At 39.7% G+C, this 22,583-nt stretch overlaps 1 protein-coding gene across 3 annotated transcripts in view; it reads right to left on the bottom strand.

Annotated features, from left to right (window-relative positions):
* GPR107 (G protein-coupled receptor 107) overlaps positions 1-22,583 on the bottom strand; it is a 41,609-nt gene that overhangs the window by 18,514 nt on the left and 512 nt on the right. For 2 of the 3 annotated variants that reach the window (XR_005931263.1, XM_029999807.2), the window contains exons 2-14: positions 17,617-17,742; positions 16,729-16,779; positions 16,378-16,466; positions 15,522-15,688; positions 13,675-13,709; positions 13,411-13,467; positions 12,462-12,572; positions 10,789-10,922; positions 9,741-9,816; positions 8,671-8,744; positions 7,979-8,096; positions 6,855-6,985; positions 4,915-4,958 (exon numbers count right to left, since the gene is read on the bottom strand). Coding sequence is in view for 2 of the 3 variants with exons in the window: in XM_029999807.2 (XP_029855667.1) it covers positions 4,915-4,958; positions 6,855-6,985; positions 7,979-8,096; positions 8,671-8,744; positions 9,741-9,816; positions 10,789-10,922; positions 12,462-12,572; positions 13,411-13,467; positions 13,675-13,709; positions 15,522-15,688; positions 16,378-16,466; positions 16,729-16,779; positions 17,617-17,742 (1,213 nt within the window). In the remaining variant the exon portion in view is untranslated. The remainder of the gene's footprint in view (positions 1-4,914; positions 4,959-6,854; positions 6,986-7,978; positions 8,097-8,670; positions 8,745-9,740; positions 9,817-10,788; positions 10,923-12,461; positions 12,573-13,410; positions 13,468-13,674; positions 13,710-15,521; positions 15,689-16,377; positions 16,467-16,728; positions 16,780-17,616; positions 17,743-22,583) is intronic. The other variant, XM_029999808.2, reaches the window with a different exon arrangement.

Below are 22,583 nucleotides of genomic sequence, written 5' to 3'. Positions count from 1 at the left end.
ACCATCCACTAAAGCCTTGCACACCATCAGACAATAGCTTTTTTATTAATAAATCTGTTATTACATACATATTCTAAAAAGGTCAATAAGAGCACTGCAGCTGAGGGCATAAGGAGCTCAAGTCCAGGGAATACAGTACACAAGGGCAAACCGTAATGCATCTTGAGTGAACATGCTGAAGTACAGCTAAGATTATTTCTACAATGCTTCACATGCTATACTAACTCTAGTGCATTTGAGATGCAATCTGTGCCATTACCAAATAGTAAATGAAAGTGTTCTGTTCTCCCCAAGAACGAAGGCACACGTGCAGAGCTAGACCTCAAAAAGCAACTCCAGCAGTAACTCTGAGAAGTATGGCTCTATAATCTCTACAGAACTCTACTTAAAAGCATTCCTATACTAGAACAAAGTTGTCAAGCAAACAGATGCAGTAACTCTCAGTGTCATGCCTGAGAAGATGGCACAGCCTAGTTAATCTTGAATATTCTGAAACACATTAGCCATTTGGCACAAAAGTTCCCCACCAGGGTCAGAAGAAAGTCCAAAGTACAGGATAAGCAATATATCTCCAACACGTAATTGCTACATCAACCCTAGACAGCTATCTAGGGTGCCTGGAAGTGGTACACTAGAACATAATAGGCCTATTTCATTTCTCAACATTTCCCAACTCTCCAGTGCTAACCATTGAGGTCTCGACACTTAAATCACTAATCTTTATCTCAAGGTTTGACATGCCCATGTACTGCCTAGAGCATGTTTACCCCTGCACTACCCCCTCCTCCTCGCTAGAGAGCTGCAGAGGTGTTTTAGCATAGGTCTCCACGGAGTCATCGCCTCCAGCGTCTGCTGAGCTCAGCTAAACAGAGTGTTCTGCACCACGCAGGACCAGGCTCTTTGTTCACAGCATTTTCATGGAACAGAAGCAGGAAGACACTGAAGACCGCAAATGGTTTTTCCTGACATGGTGGCGAGCATGAAAGCATTAATCATCATTTGCCCACTGCACAGCACACAGGGAATGTTGCCTGGGAGCTACACACTGCAATGTATTTCCCCTAATTCTGCTGCCAACTATGACATGCTGCAGTGCTTCAGGAAAATAACTAAGCATTCGTGATCAGACTGCACCGAGTTTCACGTCTCTCATCACACACATAAAAATTGCAGCGGTGTTTCCAGCCCTCCGTTTCTCCCTCAAACAACAGATGACATGATACACAAGAGTGGGTTATAAGACTCAAGAGGTCGAGCCACCAAGAACTTCGAGTTTCAAACAAAAATAAGCAAGTTTACTACAATTACTCCCTCTCTTCCTTTTCTCACAATGCAGTAGTTAAGCAGCTTTCCAGCCCAAACAGTTCTAGCTCAGTTTGCTGGCTGATTTCCTTAAATCCGCAGATATTTGTAATGCAAATCTAGAAACGGACAGAGAGCACAGGCTCCCATCTGAAAGAAGATACAGCGACAGACCAAAGAGCTGCAGCTAGGCACTTGCTTAAGTCTGAAGGTGGCAGTTTTAAAAGGGGAAGAAAAAAAGCTTCTAAAAATGGGATGTTTACACCCACTGCTGTGCAAGATAAGAAGCCTGTTTAGGTCAGATATTTTGCTTTAGAGTTAAAGATCACCTTCAAGGGAAAGAAAGCAAACAATGAGGGAGCTCAAACTCAGCTGCATCACTATGCCATGCCTACTCCTTACTAGCAATCCACAGCATCTGTGCATGTAAGGTCTCCCTGGATAATTATGGCTTTAGACCCATTCCTCTAGCCTTCCCACTTTAGAAAAATCATCTTTAAAAAAAAAAAAGCAAGTTTAAATGACCATTAGCTAGTGACTCCAAATCATTGCTACTTTTCATAAGCCTTTTTAATAATTGTACATTGCTAATACAGATGCCTATGGCAAGCACAGCTGTTATAGATTAAAACACTAGTAGTCCGACCAGCCTCCTTCTTAATTTCTAGTCTAGTCACGCTGCAGTCATAGCTGCACTTGACCCAAGGGAGTGCTATCTAATAAACAGGTTGTGAAGTAGCTGGAAGAGGACAAGATGGACAGACAGTCAAGAAATACCACCAGGATACTGAGCCAGGAAGTCCCAGAGTTGTTAGTTGTAATAGACACAAGGAAGCAAAAATAATTTACCTTCGCTCTTTCTCACCAGCAAGAAGGTCACCAGTAGACTCAGCACCAGGAAAAACAGCTATTGAATTTATAGTATATAATTTCCCAAGACACCCTATAAGTTAATGAAGTCTGTGTGAGAGAACAGGGAAAGCAGCCTTTGAGGTAATACTAGACAATAAATCCTAGCAAGCAATAGGCAGTCCAACTAGAACCGTCTGCACAAGATTCAGTCAGCTCTAACCACAGGACAGGCAGCGCAGCAGTTAAACTGCATATGAAAGATCTAGTAGTTTTCATACTTCAGGAGAAAACTATGTTCATCTGCAGGAAAAAAAAAATGCTGGTTATTTTAGAGTTAGCGGTCCTATTTTTCTTGTGAGAGGCTAAGACACTGTGCAGCACCTCTGCAGCAGAACAGGGCCTCCGAGGGAAGCCTACAGAGTTAAGAGCATGTGGTTCTAGTCAAGACTATTCATTTATAAGCCTAACAGGAATGATTTTACCTTATTACAGTGCAACCATATCACTTTTGGTTTTCTCAACCAGGCACACTAGCAGCATGACATCATTAGGTAACATTCTGCTTCTGGCATCACGTTGCCATTCTCTTGCTCCCCATGGGCTTCTATCAACAGCCTCTAAATACTCTAACCACGCTGTATTTCACAAGTGAGTCCCAGCACTGTGCCTGTCCTGGCCACAATCTGGTGCTTACGTTTTCCCTGAAATTTTTTTCCTTAGCTTCTTTTATTATTAGCATAGCATAACACAGTTGCTAAGTCCCTCTCAACACACAATTACTGAACTTGCAGGATCTGCACAACCATACGGCAACGTCAGCAGGTAAAGCATGGTAACAGCAGGAGGTGATCCACAAGCAACGTTCATGATAAAGAGCACCATTATCCGTGGAGAACACCACAAAACAGAGGACTAAGAACAGTCCTTAGGGGCTACTGTGCATAGCACTGACTAGCTATAAAGACACAACCAGTTATTCTCAGATCAGTGTTTTCTTTTACCTCCATTATATACTACAATGCATCTTTCAGAACTGCTTGGTTTTACTCAGATCTGGATTCTACCCATTACGATGAACAGTGGACAGGTCAGGTCTCTATGCTGAACATCCTTGATGTTGGCCACCTCACTTTTCTCCTTCACTCAACACGTTCTGAAGTTAAGCAAACTCCATAGCACCATCTTGTGATAAGAACCATCAAGTGCAAGGGAGGCACGGGGTGATCACCTGAGGCTACACAGAGCTAGAGGTTTTGTGTCTCCGTTCCTTGCACTTGCTGCAGAGTGCTCAGCGTCAGAATAGTCAGGCTCCATTGCTACCCAGCAGTTCTGCCTTAGTTACAGGAAAGCTGACCTCTATTTGCAGTCACACGCGGTGGCTTCAGCTAAGAAGCAGGCCTTACATATGGGAAGTCCTCAGTTCAGAAGACAGGGACTGCTTCAAGGAACATCTACATTTAAGCAGACTTTTTAACAGTAAGAGCATAAATACTCCAGAACACATGCTCAGTGGACAAGGTAAAATAAATTCATCACTGAATGTCACTGAACACATGTGAACACCACTTATGAGAAAGCCACCAATAACGTCCATGTTACATTATCAACACTAACCTTTTACATTGGTTTCTATTAAAAATTAATATTTTTCCCCTTTTAGGTTGGGGGTGGTGGGATGTGTATAGTTGTTGTTTATTTTTTTTTTTTTTAACAGCTTGGAATCTCAAAAAAATGCTGGGCTCATCTTCAGTATTGTTTCAATTTAACAGATGGCAAGAAACGGCCTAATCTGTGGTCTGCACAGAGCTGAGTTCAGTACCCAGCCTTACACTTCACCTACTAGACTACAGAAGCAATCTGCACTGAAATGCAAGTGTCTCAGGGGAAGCCAAGGGAATAGCTGGAGTTAAGTACCCAGACTGAGGAGGCTATGTCCAGAAAGGAGAGACAAGAGTTAAAGGATAAGACTGGGTTGAAAGGATGTTGCCAACAAAAGACCTTCTACAAATAAAGCTTTCAAGAAGAGTAAGACATCAAATGACAGAATACTGAAATGGCTGCTGGCTTCCTTGGAAGCCAGTGCTATACTCCGTGGCTTGCATCTGCAGCCAACTAAGGAACTAATTCAGAAGAATTGAGCAGATATGGCAGGAAAAGCACACGCTACAGAAGCCATATTTGGGTTGGATTTCCATCTATCATCTCATTTTCACTGCTACAATAAACATAACTCGACTTTACACAAGCAGTCCTTTAAGCTGCTGTACAAACGTGGGCAAGTCAAGAACTGTGTTACATTGAATGCCAATTTATGTTTTGTTTCATAATGAGGTTTGTTCTCTATTCTGGCAGGAACAGATTTCTGCAGAAATTGAAATAAGGGGGTCTATTTTGACTAATAGTCAGCAATTCTGGAATTCATTTCTAGTTCTGCTTCTGAAGACTCGAGTCTGAGAAAAGAATGCAAATCTGTCACGATGATTTGCTCTAGATGTCATGTCCAGCTCAAGCACAGAGCTGTGCAAGTACCAGAGAATGAGTTCCACATATGAGTTCTGACATTCAAAGCAATACATGAAAAAGATAATTTTCCAGAAGTTATTCCCAGGAACCCACTGAGGAAAAGCAGCAGTGTGACAATAACATAGTGTAGCTCTATAGTTTTAGTTTACATACTTTAAATCAGCATCATGCGTTTGAAATTCTGGCATTATCTTATGGCACGTAGAATAAAACAGAAAAAAATTACAGATTACTTGCCTTTCCCATCTGTTGCTGAAGCCTCCTGCAAATGTCTTATTGACCTGAATAAAAACAATAATAATAAAAAAGTAGATTAGCTATAATTTTTGCACTCTCTTTTCACTGCAGCCCTCTAGAACTCTGACAAGTTTTGTTAGCTCTTTATGGCTGGGCTACGTTCGTAATTAACTGTGCTTAGCATGCTTGGCACTGCATATATTTTACCATCTCCCTGGTTCAGGCAGTTAGTTCAAGTATTGTATCTCCTTGTGATTAAGCAAGCCGATTGCTAAAGCCTACTTCAGCCTACAGAAAGCTTTGTGGGAAGGAGGGAGCAGTGAGAAACTGAGGCATTTTCTAGCATAATGCTTTCCACTTGTACAATTAAGCTGAGCTGCTATTCAGAGTACTGCCAAGCATTTGGCATCTTACTGCTCTTTTAAGCTCTTTTCATTTAAATAGTCGATTACAGCTTACATGTCTACATAGGCAACTTATGTAACAGAAGCTACCCTGCAGGAATGTAAATTCAAGGGCCAAGTCTTAGTCACCTTGCTCACGTGAGTCATTCTACCAGCTGCAGTAACACTACCCAGATGAAAAAGGGGCAGGAGTTTATGCCCTGGGCTTCACTGCCAGTTTATGTTGGTACCATGACAATGCAGGAACACTGGTTGCACACTGTGAACAGTTACAGGGCAGCTCACCCAAATGCATTTGTTCTTCAGATACAGTTCCTTTATGGAAAGCAAGTTTTCTACCAGCATATCACTAAGTAGGACATATGGATTGTAGCATTAGGTAGTAAGAGCTGTGACTGTAAAAGTCACCTTTATCATACAAAACCAGAGTCTCTCTACAATTAATATTCCTGGAATTTTATTTACCATACCCAAATGCTCTCAACCTCAGAAGAGCTGCAGCATTTTGAAAGGAGTAGGGGAAGGGACAAGTGGGTAGTAGAAATTTCTTGGAAGACATTTCCCAGCCTTGGCAGAAGGCCACTAAGACTGTGTAGGGTTTTGCCCTTACAGAGAGGACAATGGGGAAGGTAAGGACAGCTGAAACCCACCCTCACAAGCCAAGCTGAAGCTTAGTCCCATCTACTGAGCAACAGGTATGTGTGTCTTTACACACACAGGTGCGCACATGCTTACAAAATGGTTCTCTGAAACTCAGAGTTAAACACTCTAGAGTGATGACACTTTTACTAGACAGACATTTATATTCACTCTGCATTTAAAAAAAAAATACTGGAGAAAAACAAGAATATTCTGTGTTTACTAACTAAGGAGCCAGAAGCTCCTTCCTATTCTTTTAAATCCAGCTGTTTATCCAATTAAGACTAAAATGAATTTAGAAGATAAATGTTCTAACTGGCAAAAAGCAACAATAGTGTTTATCTGAATTATCCGTGTTTTGGTTGAGTTTTATATAACCAACATTATTCCTCGCCAAGTAGAGTGGAAGGAAGGGCAGGGAAACACTCCCTGTGGGATTATTTCTTCTAAACAGTCAAGTAAAAATACAGCTACTTTGCTTGAAGGCAGCACTGATCTTAGACAGCACTATTGTTTTAGAATTTAGCAGCCTAGTTTCCAACCTAAGTCAGTAAAGCAAAACCCTGTTTCTCAATGTAAGAGAGTCAGCACTTCAGCAAAATTCCAAGTTTCAAAAGCACCTATAGCCTGCACTATGCTGGTCACACTTAAATCACCACCCACCTTACCTTACCCCCACTTTAACATCCCCAAAACAAGTATCTTCCACAACACAAGATTGAAGTATTAAGACTGAAAACAGTTTAAAAAAAGTTAACATAACACTTGACTCCAAAGGACTGACATTTCCTTGCTTTGGCCCTATCTTTAGCTCTAACCAGCACTCAATACCCATTAGTTCAGAAAGAGCTCAAGTCATCAGGGCTCAGAAACCACACAACACATACAGTGACTCACCATACCACGGGAAATAGGATGGCTCCACAACACAGCAAGTCTACCAGGAAGAGGATTTCTTTCCACAGTCCATACTCAGTTGTCCCCTCTTCTGTTGACTCTATAATAATGTATGCCACGTTTGCCAGTACCTACAGGACAAAACAGGCTTAAAGGTTTCAGAAGCTTTCCAAGGAGATACCAGATGTGGGCTGCCAGTTCAGCAGAAGCTGTCCCACAGTTGCAGAAAGAGCCCATTCAGTAACATCAACAACTCTTCTGCAGCTCCATGTCAAGGAAGCCACACGTTCAGCAGCATCTTCACAGGATTTACAAAAATAAAACTTACTGGAACTTATTTCTGCTGACATTCAGAAAGTAGTCCTTTTTGTTACATACTATGCTGAATCTACTGTATCAGTAGAGATAAAATGAGCAAAATCTTTTTATTAAAAATACAGAAACAGGACTCTGTACACACATATAGCAAACAGTTTAAACACATTATTCTAAATTAAGCCAATAATTCAAACTGGTCATTGACCATGTTTTGTTCTCCATACCCAAGCTCTAGAAGAGCCTCAAACACTAATTATATACTTCTGGTTTTGCAGCTGGGCAAGGGATTCCATCTGGAAAGGCTGTTCTATCTACAACAAATAGAAGTGCTGCCTTCCTATTTACTTCAGTTCCTGGAGTAGGACACAAGCACTGATCACTTTGAACACACTGGGAAAGTTTCCCTCAGACCCAACAGACCTACAAGTCTCAGTTTTCTCCTTTTTTTTCTGAAGCCCATTCAGCAAGCATTTCAGAAATGACAAATTTAATTTCTCTGCTTAGTAGTTTAGTACTGTTTTGCAGCCCAAGTTTTGCCCCAGCATGAATATACCTACCTTATAGCTAGTTGTTAATTTGCTGACACTATTTGATCACCACTATCTCATACTCAATACAGGGAAAAAGTGGGGAAAGTTACAGAAGTAACTTCTGGCCCAAGAAATTCCAGCTCAACTTCCACCGTAACCAATAGGCTTATACAAGCAGTAATTATGCAGTATTTTGTGAAGGATTCACAGCCTTTTACAGTTCATACAAGCAGCTCTCCCACAAGATAGTAAGTATTGACACAGCTCAGTCCTCACCTGAAGTGGGATGACAATCATGAAAATTTTTTTGTCTTTATCTGACAGGATGTGTTTAATGAAAGCCCAGCCTGTACCAATAAGGGCAATAGTGATGAACAAAAGCGCACCCTTCAGTCTGAAAGAAACAGACACCACAGTGAGAGACTTTATTTTACCACATTTCCTCTTCTGCCCAGGTTCTCGCCTACAATCAGTAAAGCCACAAACCCAAACAAATGCCTTGCTATTCATAGTTTTGGCAAGTGCTTATCCTACAACAGCGAAACAGATGTACTTTCTTACAACTGTGTATCACAGCAATATTATGCTTCATTCACAATTGTCAATACATGCAATCTTTTCCTGGGGGAGTCATCCATTCACCATCATGAACACAAGAAAACACTGGCAGCTGTACCCTCTTACCATTCACACCAAGAGCAAATTAGATACTTGAATATTAGTATGAACAAAGCAAAGCAAAGCATTTCTTCTCCTTTTACTTCTCCACCCAGATAAGTGCCAATTCTCTGCAGCTGCCCTCTGTAAGTAGAGCTTTCCCCTTCACACAGGGCTGACTGTTGTCTTGTCATTCAGACCGTAGTACCAAAGAATCAGCAATTTTCCAGTTTTCTCAGGAGGGGGGCAGACCCACAGGGAATTCAATTCCATTGTTTGAATCTATCACATTAATCTTCTGACATACTTACAGGTGAGTGATGTAATAAACAACAGCCCAGCCTTCCATAGGAAATCCCTGAGAAGAAATGTAGTAATAGTCGATCTGGAAGCAGAAAATACAGTATGTTACTTTACGAGCTGCTCATCAGCACCCCACCCATGTCTATAAAATAGGTCTGCTTGACAGCCACTTCCAGTTTCATTTTCCAATCAGTGTGTACAAACTCAGCTCTGTTACATCTTAGAGATTACTTCCTCCCAACATGTTCTAGTTTTGTTTAGCAACGAGGTCATTTCCATTTGCTGTATTTCCTATATCCTGTTAGTGGATATATCTCATACAATCTACATTCTTTCCACACAGCTCCCACACTTAACTATAGTTAAACAACTGCATTTGTAACCTATTTATTCTTTCATTCTTCAAGTTCAGTTGCATTAGGTGACTAGAGGCTTTCTAGTTTCACTGGAAACCAGATTCAATTCATTAGACTTGAAAAAATGTTTGCAGCAGTTATCCTATCATGAAGGTGACGATCATGGCTGGCACAAACATTGAAGGATGAAACGCTTGCCATTACCTTTGTTTATGAGATCTTTCTAGTGGGAAGGCAAAGTCAATACAATCCAACGGAGACTATGTATTGAAAGCGTTAAAGCTTATAACGTTAGATCTGTTACAGTACACCATACTACTCCATCTAAAGTACTGCCTTTGAATTTTACAAACATTCATCAAGGTTTCCATTTATTAACATTTATTGCAAACCATGTAGCTGAAGCAGCACCATAGCTCAAGCTTTCAGGCCAGCCTCAGATGGCCAAAACATTAGAATTCATGGAACTCATTCAACCCTCTACATGCTTGCTGCTTCACCACTTCAGGCCATGATCTCAATTGTATTTAAAGTCAGAATTTGCTGATCAAAACTGAATCACTTCTACCAAACAGCTGCAGTTCAGTTCCAATGCTTCAATATGAAGGACACTTCTCTCTTCCTCCTGTTCTCCCCCCACTCCCCGCAGCAGATTTCTCTAACAGCATGCCCTGGATTCTACTTCCTAGCTGAACAGCTTAAGGCAGAGACATTATACGTACCGCATGGAAGACTAAGGACAGAGATTTTGTGAAAGGGAGGGCTGCCATTAGCCAGTGAATCTTAAAGACATCATTTCTGGGAAGAAAAAAAGGAAGGAAGAGCATCAATTAAAAGCCAGCAGTAAAAATTTCAGTTCCCAAGGGTATTTCTTTAAAACCTATAAATGTCAAACAGTAACTCCTACGCTGAGTCAACTATCAGTGTGTCGTGGTTTAACCAGCTGAAACTAGGACACAGTGTAAAAGGATTCCCTTTAATTCTGCAGTCCAAGTTTTTGCAACATCCTGAACAACATTTCAACTACATGTTCTACAACTCCGATTTTTAATACTTGGGTTAATTAAAAATAGTAATTCATAGGAACATCTTGCATACATAGATCGTAACTGTTAGAAAATTTGCTAAACATAATTCAAATGTGTATCACTCCACCCTCCACCCCCAAGTCACTATACCACACTGCCAAGTGAACTCCAGACTATCAAATAATCTGATCACCAAGTGAACTTCAGACTAAGTCAGAAGAAAAGCCAAAATGGAACCACAGGTGCTCCTGGCTTCTGCTCCTATGCTTTAACTATTAAGAAGAGTGGTCTTCAATTAGGAATTGCTACCACTTTCTATTACAATCAAAATGCTTATGGCTCTCCACTGCCATAAGCTGCCATTCCCCATTTGAAAAAGAAAATTTGGTCCAGTTTTTTTGTTAGTTATTTTTAACTAGTGCTCTCCTTTTGTCATCAACTACAGGAATTTCCTGTTTATTTGTTGCCAGAATATATCTTAACATGTACACTACATGAAGAATTTCTTAATGTAAGGACTTGATAACTTTAGAACAATGGTCTGCAACAATGATACTGACAGAAGTAACTGTGTTCAACTATAAAGTCTATGTATTAGGCATACAATATTGATCCAGAGTTGGAGTTTTAAGTGATTAAATTTGACTGTGAATTGCGTATTATAAGAGAAGGAATAAAAAAAAAATAAAAGTCGAACAAGGTAGACCCATACTTGTCACTGACACCGAACTAGTCCACCTACCTGCGTTTACGAAGTATGTGGATCCATACAGTCCCAGACAGGAAGAAGAAGATAGCCATGGAAATGTAAAGTTTGGGCAGTGGGATCTCACCAGCTGAGAGGTAGCTTTCAGGATTCTTCTCCGTAATTTCTATCTGAATATTAAAGGTGTGTTATGTGTACAGTTGAAAAAACATTTTGTTAAAGCACTGAGTTAACAATTACAGTTCATAATCAAATTTGCTCATTTAAAATTAGCTTTTCTGAAGCAGTGACTTATGAGACTCAAAGAAAAAATAAAAGCAACTCTTCATCCTCAAGAAACTCAAAACAGTTTGCAAAATTATACCCACAACAATAATTTCCTTGAAAAGCAGAAAAGGACAGAGGTTCCTTCCAGTGCTCCAGTTATGCAGCATAATTCAGAAAGACCAAGTAATTTTCCCAAAGAATAGTTGTTCTCTATACCAAATTTCACAGAGTTTGCCCATCTTTGATTCACAAACAGTATCTACAACCTTGCATAAAGAAGCAGGGGTTTTAGCACAGTCCCAATTTTATGTGTGGAGAGAGTGATACATAGCTGAAAAACTCACTCTTAGGTTTACTAGAGTGGATTTCTTCACCTGTCAAGAGAAAGGAAGCACTCTCCTGCAAGCCTATCATCCTGTGACTGAGAAAACAAAAGCTTTATTTAACATCCTATTTATGCCCCTAAACGGCTTGGTTATGTGTGCTAGGACTTCATTAAAATAATGCATCAAGACTAGTTTGAAGCACTGAAACTCCTACATCTCAGTACAGCCAAGCAGGTTAGTTATCCAGGTTTTCTTCTCTTTCTGATTTCTTCAGTGGGTCAAAGCAACAAACAGCAATTCAAAAACTTGGTCTTCTAAACATACAACTTCAGAAGCAGATTTAAAGTAGTCTAGCCTGAGTTAAGTTAGGGCTGCTAAGTTTTATCACGTACACGTTCCCTTGCTCTTCCCTTGCAGTAGCATCAGCACAGCCATGTAAAAAGCATTTCAAGGGTCTGATCTGGCTGAGAGCTACCTCAGTCAGTGACAGGATTCATTACAGAATAGCTCACTATACACCAGCACGGATGCCAGCATGAGCACAAGAAACAGAAAAAAGGGAAAGTCTGAGCTGTGATAATGCATTCTGGCTCAAAAGGGCATAGGACCAATCCCTTGGATGTTAGAAGTGATAAGACATTTGCTATAACATATTGCCTTTAAGATGTACATCTAACAGTGTAAAAACACATCTTTAATTAGCCCAGAAAAAGCAAAAACACTGAATTCACAAATACCAACAATTTAGATTGCAGCAATAGCCTTAATATCTGCAATTGTGTAAAGAAAAAGTGATTTTTGAGCACAGCAAAACACGAACAGCTGTTTTAGCTCCCATCTCATTACAGCATCTAGTCACAACTGTGTAGACTGAACACAGCCCACACACAGTCGTCAGATTTCCAGACATTTCTCCAAAACTAGTATTTTAATCTTCTTACTGTAGTTGCTTCCTTCAGAAATGCCACTACAGAGATTAAATGCACAACTCTGAATCAGTTCCCACCCCATATATACACTCATGTACAGTGTGTGCTTGGTATACAAGCTAGAATTGAAAGCTGTGTATTTCAGTCTAAGTGAATGAATTAATTATACTTTAGAAGCTATACTCACATCAAGACTAAATAGCCGCTGATCATTAGTCGGCCCATCACTGCCAACGCATTTATGGAAATATAGGCTGTAGAGACCTTCTTGGTTATCAGAGCTGATGTTAAAAAAAAACTGAAAATAAGGAATAGGAAAGTCAGCATTCTTCTCATTCACAAAAGGGTTGCCCTGGTAAGAAGCCATCTCTGCTGAAGCATGAAAAAAGTCAGTCATTTAGGGTCTGTTGGTTCCTTTCAGCCAAGCATACTGTTCTGAGGATACCAGCATATCTGCAAGTTTCAACAGAATTCCAAATGCAAAATCATTGCACCTATCCATGATTACACACTCTGGTAATCTAAGACCTTTATCAAAGACCTTTAGGCATCTGTGTTTAACTTACTTCACGACAGAGAAAAGATAACAAGAAGTGTCGTATATTTAACACGGTGAAGCATAAAATTTTGATCATACTTGCCCTAAAGCATAAACAGCTATTCTGTTCCTCCCCCAACCACACAAACTGTGATAGCTATGAAAATGAGATTTGTGTCACATAACAGAATTTTAAATGTGTTTGTTTGTAGTACCCAACAATCACAAGTGAACCAGGGTGCGTAAACAAAGCATTCATCTGGTTTCACACAGAATATCTTCCTCTTAAGTGAGTCATCAGTCAGGTCACAGTTATTTGTTGTTAGAAATCTGTACGCACTAGTTGTGCCACAGTAAACTTTAATATGCTGAGGCTCACAGACTGAGATATTTAGAACTGCATCACACCAAAGATAGTTTGAAACAGCTCCCATACCTTATGAAGAAAGAGATTTCCAGCACTCACTCTTAACATGAGTCCACTCAAACTTACTGAGCTATCAGACAGGCATCTATACCAGACTTTTACTTTTCACAAAGTACTACAGTGAAGGAACTGCCCGCACACATTAAAACTAGACACTGACAGACACCCTACCTGAAAAGAAAAAGTTCCTCTGTCATTGTGAACAGGATGTTCTTGTTCCACTATGCTCTGGGAAAAGGAAAAGAGACTTTAGATTTTTTTAAGCAGGTAACTACCCCATTTGGCTACATCATACAGATAAGCAAAACCGCATTCTGTATATTTACTTTGGAGGCTGTGAGCAATAGAAAATAATACTCTCCACTTTCTGGCTATGCTTATACTGGAATATTCCCCCAGGTTCTTTCTGAAAGAGAGCAGCAGATAGTTTCTTACCTGGGAGGATGTTGTACTTCGTTTGGACTTCTTATCTAGAAATAAAAGTATTAATGGTACATTTAGTGTTTGCATTTAGACATCCTCATGACTACCACCTTTTACACATTGCCAATACCTTACTCAAATCTTCCTATACTCACCTGTGCGGCAGTTTCCTAGATAATCATTAACAGACATTCTTTCCCAGTCTCTCCTTACTCTCCCAGGACCCCTCCCACAAGTACATTCATACTGAATGCATCCTCAAATGCTACGATAGGCTTCTCTACTATTACACCTTCTATGAAAGTCCACCCAAGAGACCTTTCCAACCCTCCAATTACAGGGATGCAGGAGGCAGACGACCTATACCAGTTGCAGGCTACAGCCTTGTTTCATACAGTCTACAGCTATGACTTTTAGTGTTATGACTGAGTACTATTAATCTCACTGACTAATCTTAACCTGGACATTAATACATGGCCTGACAAACATATAGAAGTTCTAATTAGCCCCAGGGGAGAAAAAAAAGTTCTCAGCTCTCTACTAAGCAAGGCCCCAGTAAAAACACAAACAAACAAAAACCAAACAAAAACCAAAAGCATAGGTGACCTGCCAAATCAGTATCTATCTGTTCTGAACTTGAGAAACTTAAAATTGCCAGGAGACTTCAACAGAGCAGCATGTCAAGTTCACAGTTTCACTCCATTCCCATAAGAAGCTTTTCAAACATAAGGTCATCCCACTCTGCCAGGAAGCAAAAGTTCAAGACTTAAGCTTTGCTTTTGGCTCCCGCACCTCAGTGCACTGTCAATGTGCACGTTAGACTTTTTAATGCAAGAAAAAGCAAAACTAGAGCTGTCAGATCAATTCTCTTCAGTGCCATCCAGCTTCAGTTCTTGACTTGTTAGAACAGCTATGCAAAATTTTCAATGATATCAAAGCTTGTGAACATGACAGGCCAAGACAGACTCAGACTACTTCAGATCAGACTGCTGAGCAGTCTGATCTGAAGTCTAAACTCTTCCAGGGAGGGATAACATGAACTGTTTAGAGCTAATCCCATCAGAGCCGAGATTTTAAAATTGTTTCATCTGCTGGTCTGGAAGCCAGACAAAGATTTGTGCCTCCAAGAAAGATTACTGGTATAGTTACTTCTCCATCCCCATACCTTCTAAGAGACAGACTAGATTTCAACTCTTTAGATACACAACTACAAACTCATACAAACGTTGGCTGGAAAGGACCTGGGGAGGTATTTAATCCGACTTCTGACTCAAAGCATGCCTAGCGTCAATACTATATCACATTGGTCCTGGTTCTGTTTGGTTGTGTTTAAAACCTCGAAGGATGGAGGTTCTACAACTTCCACAAATGATCTGCTACAATGCTGGAATACCTACCTAGGAAAGTCTTATTTTCCCTCCTAACATCCAACCTGAGACACTAAAGACTTAATAAGGGGGAACAGCCACAGGTTACATTGTATGCCACTACTAAAAATAGCTTGGCATCATTGTCCTTCTAACCTTCCTTCAACTAGTTGTTGGTGGCTACCAAATTCTCCCTTAGCCTTCTTTTTGCCAGACAAAAGACAACCAAGCACCTCAACCCCTCCTCAGAGGTACTGTAGGTCTCCAACAGTCACATTAGGTCTCTGCTGGATCAATAGAACTGGTTAACACAAATCACTGAGCAGGAGAGACTCCAGCCCAAAAGGTAGCTCTACATACAGGTTTACACAAGACCGTGCATCAAGTTCTAGCCCAAGGGGACCCCAGAATGTGACGACAACACACTGCTGGATGCACATCAACGAGGAACTAGCAGTAAGAACACATATACGTCAGCTTCAGCAGGCTTACCTGTGCTGTCTGTATTTTGGTTGGTCTCTGCAGGATTTTTACCAGCATCACTGCTCTGTTCGGAGGTTTTTAGTGGCTTGGTACTTAAGGCAGTAACATTTTCCTCAGACATGAATGAAATTTTAGGTAACAAAGCAGCAGCTTCTGCAGAGAACCGTACTTTCACACTAAATAAACAAAGAGTTTTTATACAAAATGAAAGCAAATCAACATTCATAAAGAGGCTATCTGTCATAGCCTACATATACCCAATAAAGGAAAGTCAACTTGTCTTGACTTCTTTTTTTTTTTTTCACCACAGAGAACAGGCAAGCACCAGATCATGACTTACAGCAGCCTGGCATTGAACTGATCACTGTGGGAGAAGTCACATTATACGTTTACATTAAATACAAGAGCAGCTGAAGAAAAATAAGTTTATTCAGTTTTAGTAACCAGAGTTTCATTAGAAATTATGTTTCCACACAAACAGTTACAGTTGTTCTTGCAAAAGAAAGCATTGCAGCCTCAAAGGTACTTAATAAAATAGATCATTCAAGACAAACAATAAAACAGCATATTCAGTGCAAGCTGCAAAAGTGACCCAAGACTTCAAGTTCATGCCTTCAGCACAATTAAGGTATGATTCTTTTGTCCTATGTCCCCTTATCCCTCCAACATACAGCAAGAATTCTTGGACCGTTTTATAGTGCAGATCTTTTTCTTTCACTCTCACATCCCCTCAACTCTCACATAACCCATTAAAAAATAAACTGCATGCACAGCAGCTTTCCAAGCCCTTAAATAAATTTCACAAGTGTTACATTAGCTTCAATTAGAGAATAACTTTAAAATGTAGTGTACACTATTTACTCACACTTCAGTTTTGAAGTCCAGAAGTAAGATTACAACAGAGACATCTTGCTCTGGTTTTTTTTTCAAGATACAGTAATCCACTTCTTCATCCTGGTAATATAAGCAAAACATCTTTGAAGTGCCCTCCTGTTTATAAGAAAGGGACATGTTTCCCCTCAGGTAGAGGTTACTATTCTTAGCCTAGCAAGTTGTAAAACCAAATTATCCTTAACAACCTGCCCATGACTAAAGCGCCCCCCCCCCCCCTTTTTTTTTTTTTTTTTTTTTAAATTTCTTCCAACTATTCCTGGAGTAAGGTACACTATGAGATGTCCCCAGCTTACAAAAGTAAGTTCACATCTCTTACTCTTACCAGGTAAGTGGAGAACCCATCATTCCTTGTTCGATCCAAACTGAACCCCACCTATGAAATAATTGAGAAGAATCTGTCAAATTAAAACAGTTCAAGTTCCCCTAGTATCAGAAGCCAAACAACCACTAAAAGAATCAAAAATACTGCTCTCTCAATAAATTAACCTACGTTTAAGGCAGAATCCAGGTATTTTTCTCATCATCTAATTAGACACAAAAAAATTATTCAAATATAATAAACCTGCTGCTTCACCCATATCCACCAAGAATAAAATGTATACTGATTCAAACCCAAACTAATCTAGAGTACCTTCTGTCCCTAAACCTTTTAACTTATTTCAGTATTTTTCCAGATGTTTTTGCTTGAAGAAAACATTTAATATTTTTAGCAATAAAGAGGTCGAACTGTGCAGAAGAGTAAGAACACAGGTCTTTTTTCCACCCTAGTAGTTCAGTCTCTCTGTTAAAATCACTAATATAATGTGCTATATAACACGTAATGTTACGAGTCCTCTAAAAATAAGACAGTCACTGTTCTGGAAACCTACTGATATGATGATTATAAGATGCACTGCAATGCAACAGGACAACAATGTGAAAAATCTCACATGAGAAGACTGCTTAGCAAACCTATGTTCAACATACGTTATAGATGTGTACATTGAGTTCAGTAGAGGGTCTGATAAGTTAAAGTTTATCCTTAAAGCAGAATGGACAGCGCTCAAGGATAAATCTCACAATATACATATCCTCAAAAACGGCTTGCAGTCGGGAGCAAAGCCAACAGCACCACCAGTTAGGATCTGACATCTCAACCAAGTCAAGGCATCTAGTGCAAGGGCTATTTCACAGAAAGCTTAATACAGTCATTAGACTCAAAGTAACTTACTGACAAGCTACTCTTGTCATCAGAGTCCACAGGTGGCTTCAAAGAAAGGTTGCTGACATTGACTTTCATGAAACCGTCCTTGAAGAAGCCAAAGGTATTCAGGTGCACCTTCTGTCTCACATCATCCTGTAAGAAAGGAAAGTAAGTTTACAAATCACATACACAGTCATCTGCAGTAGCAAAGGGAAGCGGGGAGATGGAGATTGACACTTACTTAAGTATTCATGCAAAACACCTATCTGACCATACCAAGAGCAAATTTCTTTAGGATACCTTCAGATAAAACCAATTATTTCACTGGAATCGACTCTTCCAATAACCTGAACAGCAAGAACTTTAAATAAATGTGTCTTCGCTAATTACGTGGCTATACTACTGAGAAATATGCAAGAAAAAAGTTTGGAAGAAATTAAATACCTGGTATCACTAATTAAACAAAATATTGCTACCAAAAAAAAAAAGAGACTGCAGACAAATCAAGACAACTATCGTTTGAATGCTAGCTACTGTCATTGCAATGGACTGGAGGAATTAGTTAACTATAGTGATCTTACCTAACTGAGAGTTGCGTTTTGGCCAAGTGTTTAACAAGTATCACAGTGCATTGTCATCCCATCAGACCTCCTGTGTTAGGCAGGGTCAATGTTTGGACAGTCAAACACCTAACACACTGGAAAAATACGTGTATGGTGTAGATGAGAAAATTTCTTATGTAGTCCCATTCCTCCAAATGATTTTTAGCAAGGTCTTGTGTCTTATAAGTAGGATAAATACTGAAAACTGGATATGTGGGTTCAAACAGAATCACTTGGGTTAGTTTCTCTAACAGGAAAATTCAAATCCCCTCCTCTGCTCCCAGTCTTAGTTGCAGAATAATTTACTTCCTCTCAGTCTGGCAAGGAAACTGTAGAAATTGATCCCTTCCCATGCCTTGCTCAGTTGATAAAGGTTCAAGTACAGTGAACTTTCTTATTTTTTAAATAAGGAGGTCATGAAGGACCTCACATGAAAAGTGGCAACTGTGTGTAATCTTTACTACATCAGATGAGGAAAGGTCATACCCCTGTTACTTTGCATTCATAAATCAATAAATAGGTATGCAGTTGGACCCTCAAACCTACTGGATCATTAATTGGAAGAAAAGCAGAAACAGAGCAACAAAAGTTAAAAAGCAAGTTTAAAATGTGGTTTAAAGCACTTTTACAAGTTGTCACTAAAAAGAAAATTGTTTCTTCTAGGAAAAGATAATCAGATTGCAGAATACTCTAAGCAGACAAGTCAGCTGCTAAAGGCAAACAAACTGTTCTGGACAAGGTACTGGAAGATCAAGCTAAGAATTGTAGAAGTACAGTAAGTTCTCTCTCTTCCTTTACCCCCAGTATTAATTTTGACATCTCTGCATAAAACATTCCTGACGCATAAATATCACTCGCTGTAACAGCAGGACACTAATCCTGACACAGCTAACCTGTAATCTAGCTGTAATAAGATCGCCCTAATAAAATCAAGTTAACCTGGCAAATAACCAGATGGTTCCCTTAATGCTCAGAAGAGGAAAAGAAAAAAAAAAAAGTTAGTGACACATGGCTCACAGCAGATGCCTTGTTCAACAGAGTATTATAGCTGTGCTGTCTTCGGGTTCTAGGTCCCTTAACATGCTTGAAACAAGACCACATTTGGTTCCTTTAACACTGCTTTCAGTGTAATTTCCCAGTCAGAACAGAAGATTAATAGTAGCTCTTTACATAGCACATCATGCATATTTAATCATATCTGGACAGATAAGCATTTGTCTGGGTGATTGGGTAGAGAGGAGTATGAGGGGGGGGATACAGTCTCATCTAGCCACAAGGTGTTTTGCACCTTGTAAACATGACCAGAGACAACTGCTTAATTCAGAGTACTTGCAAAAGCTATTCAGTTCAATTTAACTTTATTTACTCTGCCAGTTAACTAATATGCTCTCCACCAACAAAAGATAATTAATATACAACACACACACACTTTCCTCCCTGGTTTTATCTCAGCTTTATGTGCTTAGAGTTTACAGACTTAGTTCACAAATCCTTCAGCTTTACCTGATCCCAAATGCTCTGTCACCAGTTGCCACCACGCAACAGCACACCCTCCAAGAGCATCTACTACTCCACATCTTGACAGCTTAAAGATACTGGCTTATAATAATTGTCTCACCTCTGACAGGAGGTTTAACAGGTTGGAAGAATCCAGCTTTTATTTAAAATCACTCAACTGCTGACTTCAGAAATAATCAATTGTAAGTTTACAACAAAGGAGTGAACCCATACAAGTGAATACTTAAGCATCTAGGTTGTTAGCATACACATTATTTTAATTTACATAGGATGAATTTAACGGTTAAGCCTGCCCCTTTGAGAAGAGATGGTCTGGGACTTATCACTAACAGGTTACAGTCAAACCCATACTGTAAGTTCTGAGCTTATTTCCATAAAAAATATTCCACGCTCCTTTAGGATAAAAATTGATCCTGCAACATTTCAGTAAGATTACAGGAAAGTGGTATCCAAGATCCTGTAGCCCAGAACGGGCAGAAAAATATTCTTTAACATTTTACCCAAAATCTAATTGGGATCACGCTATCAGTACAGTGAAAGTTTCGTCAGAGAGTGCTTACCCTTAGATGGAAGAAATTTTTATTATTTGTGTGAGACTAATAGTAAGACTTATAATTTGTGTAAGACTAAATGAATTACTGTGAAAGGTATTTTCAACTTGAGCAACTGAAGCCTGAGACCCACCAACATTAAAAGGCCTCAAGTACTTACAAACAACCACTGAAAAAATAACATCTTCCAAACAATAATTTGACATGAAACTGAAATCTTGACAGTATCATAAAATAGGAGAGGTCTTACTTCCCTTTTGGAAGCCAGATAATTGTAAAGATAACTCACTTTAACCAAAAACTAACACCACAGCTACACAGTGTTGTTAGTTGGATGGTTCCTCCCAAAACTGGTATGTTTGGCTGTTCACTAGCATTAAACGTAACTGCATGCCTGACAAAGGCCTCATTTAGACCAACTTTCTCATCCTCTGAGACTGTTTGCCATTGCGTTGTGACAAACGTAAGGCTTCAATATTATAGCATTCAACTGTTAAGACAACAAAAATCTTTTTTTTTGGTCAAGAGAAACATTCCAACCAGCAGCTACTTCTGGAAGCCTCTGAAAATTGTTTCCATCAGTCTTCTATAAATCCAGTCTTTGTAGGTTGTTTTTGGTTTTGCTTTTTTTTTTTTTTTTTAAACATATCTCATTAAACTAATGAAGCTGATAACAATCACTACTAAGGAAGAGAGTCTCCTTTGACGAAGTTAGTCTAACAGCACCATTCAAACAAATCATTTTTCTAACTCAGAAGAAATAAATCATTTTGTATGCTTTTACAAAGATAAAAGAAGTTATTTTCAGAACGGGAAACCACTCAGACTGTGGCTTGCTTTTCTGACAACAAAAAAGCTTCACCTTTGCACGCTGATTACTAAGATACAAGAATGAGGCTATTCTAACTTAAGCAATAACAGCTTGTTTGAGGAAACCTAATATCTAACACTCACACAAAGCTGTGGCCTTTAGCTTGGCACAGCGTCAAAGCATACTTACAAGCAAGGAGCCAATGGCAAGAACACTAGAAGGGAGATTTCATTGTGAAAGGGTACAGTTGTTGGAGCCTAATGTTTACATAAATGCTGTAAAGCAGTAGATGAAGTAGAAAGGGAGAGACTGCACTCTAACAATAAAGCTCATGTTTATACAGGAGACAGACAAAGGCATTAACACACTTCTACCTTCCACAGTGCTTCGTAGGTCAGTGTTGCAACTCACACAAAATACCTACAAAATTAAAACCAATTAAACCCCACTCTGATCATAAAAATCAGCAAAAAGTTTAGTAATTGATCCAGGCAGTTAAGAAACACCCTAATAGGAACTGGAAGCTGTAATGTTTGCTGCTGAGAACATTTGCTGGAGGCCAGTTTGAAAGTTTTCTATGTACGGGAAAAGTATCACCCCAGGAGAAATTCTTCCAGCACTCAGCTGTTGGTCACAAATTCCTCAAAACAATAACGTAACCAGCACAAACATCCTCGTTTATTGCTTCAGAGAAAAGTTTACTTTTCCTGAAGTAGAACAATATTCACATGGTCACACATAAGACAACTCCATAGTCTGGAAAATTCCCTACGAATAAGTCACAAATGTCCCCCTAGCATTCACTGTATCCCAAAGGCTAAAGGGGAACTCATGCAAAGTTACGGCACTCTCCTTAAACCGCTACAAGAACACAGTGATGTTGGTCCTAGTCATATACCACCACTTCATTAACTTCTTCCAATGTTTCTACTGGCAAACTATTGCATGTTGTTGACAACAAGAACAGAATTAACAACCTAATTCTAAAGATTTACAGAGTGCTTCATGAACTACATAGAAGCCCTTAAAAGGCATCACCCCAAACGCACAGTTCCTCTATCACATAACAACTGTACAACTTTTCATTTAAAACACAACAGACCGCAGCACTCTGGAGCTGCAGATCTTTGCCACGATCTGCAGCACTTCCCATCAACATCCCTGAATAACTAGTTTTTCTCAAATATAGTCACAGGAGGACACAACACTCTTTCAAAGCACAACCAGAAGTCTACCAAACTGAAACAGAGAGACATCAGCATTGATACCTTTTTCTGGCTCTATGGTTTGCTTGATTAGTGCAAAGAAACTACACCTGGAAAGCCAATAAAACAGCCACACAGCCTTTTAGAGTCAGCAACCAGCGATCAGGACAGGAAGACTGCTGCAGAGTGCAGATTAAAAACAAAATCAACCCCAACCCCCCTTCGGAAACCTCTCCCCAGCTCACGTTCAGCCTCCTCTTATCACACACAGCTTTGTGCCTTGCCTTTAACAGGACGTGAAGCATTT

Source organism: Aquila chrysaetos, chromosome 24 (genome assembly GCF_900496995.4).
Source record: "Aquila chrysaetos chrysaetos chromosome 24, bAquChr1.4, whole genome shotgun sequence".
Lineage (NCBI taxonomy): Eukaryota > Metazoa > Chordata > Aves > Accipitriformes > Accipitridae > Aquila > Aquila chrysaetos.
The sequence above is the reverse complement of the archived record's forward strand: the minus strand, read 5'-3'. Positions and strand labels throughout refer to the sequence as shown.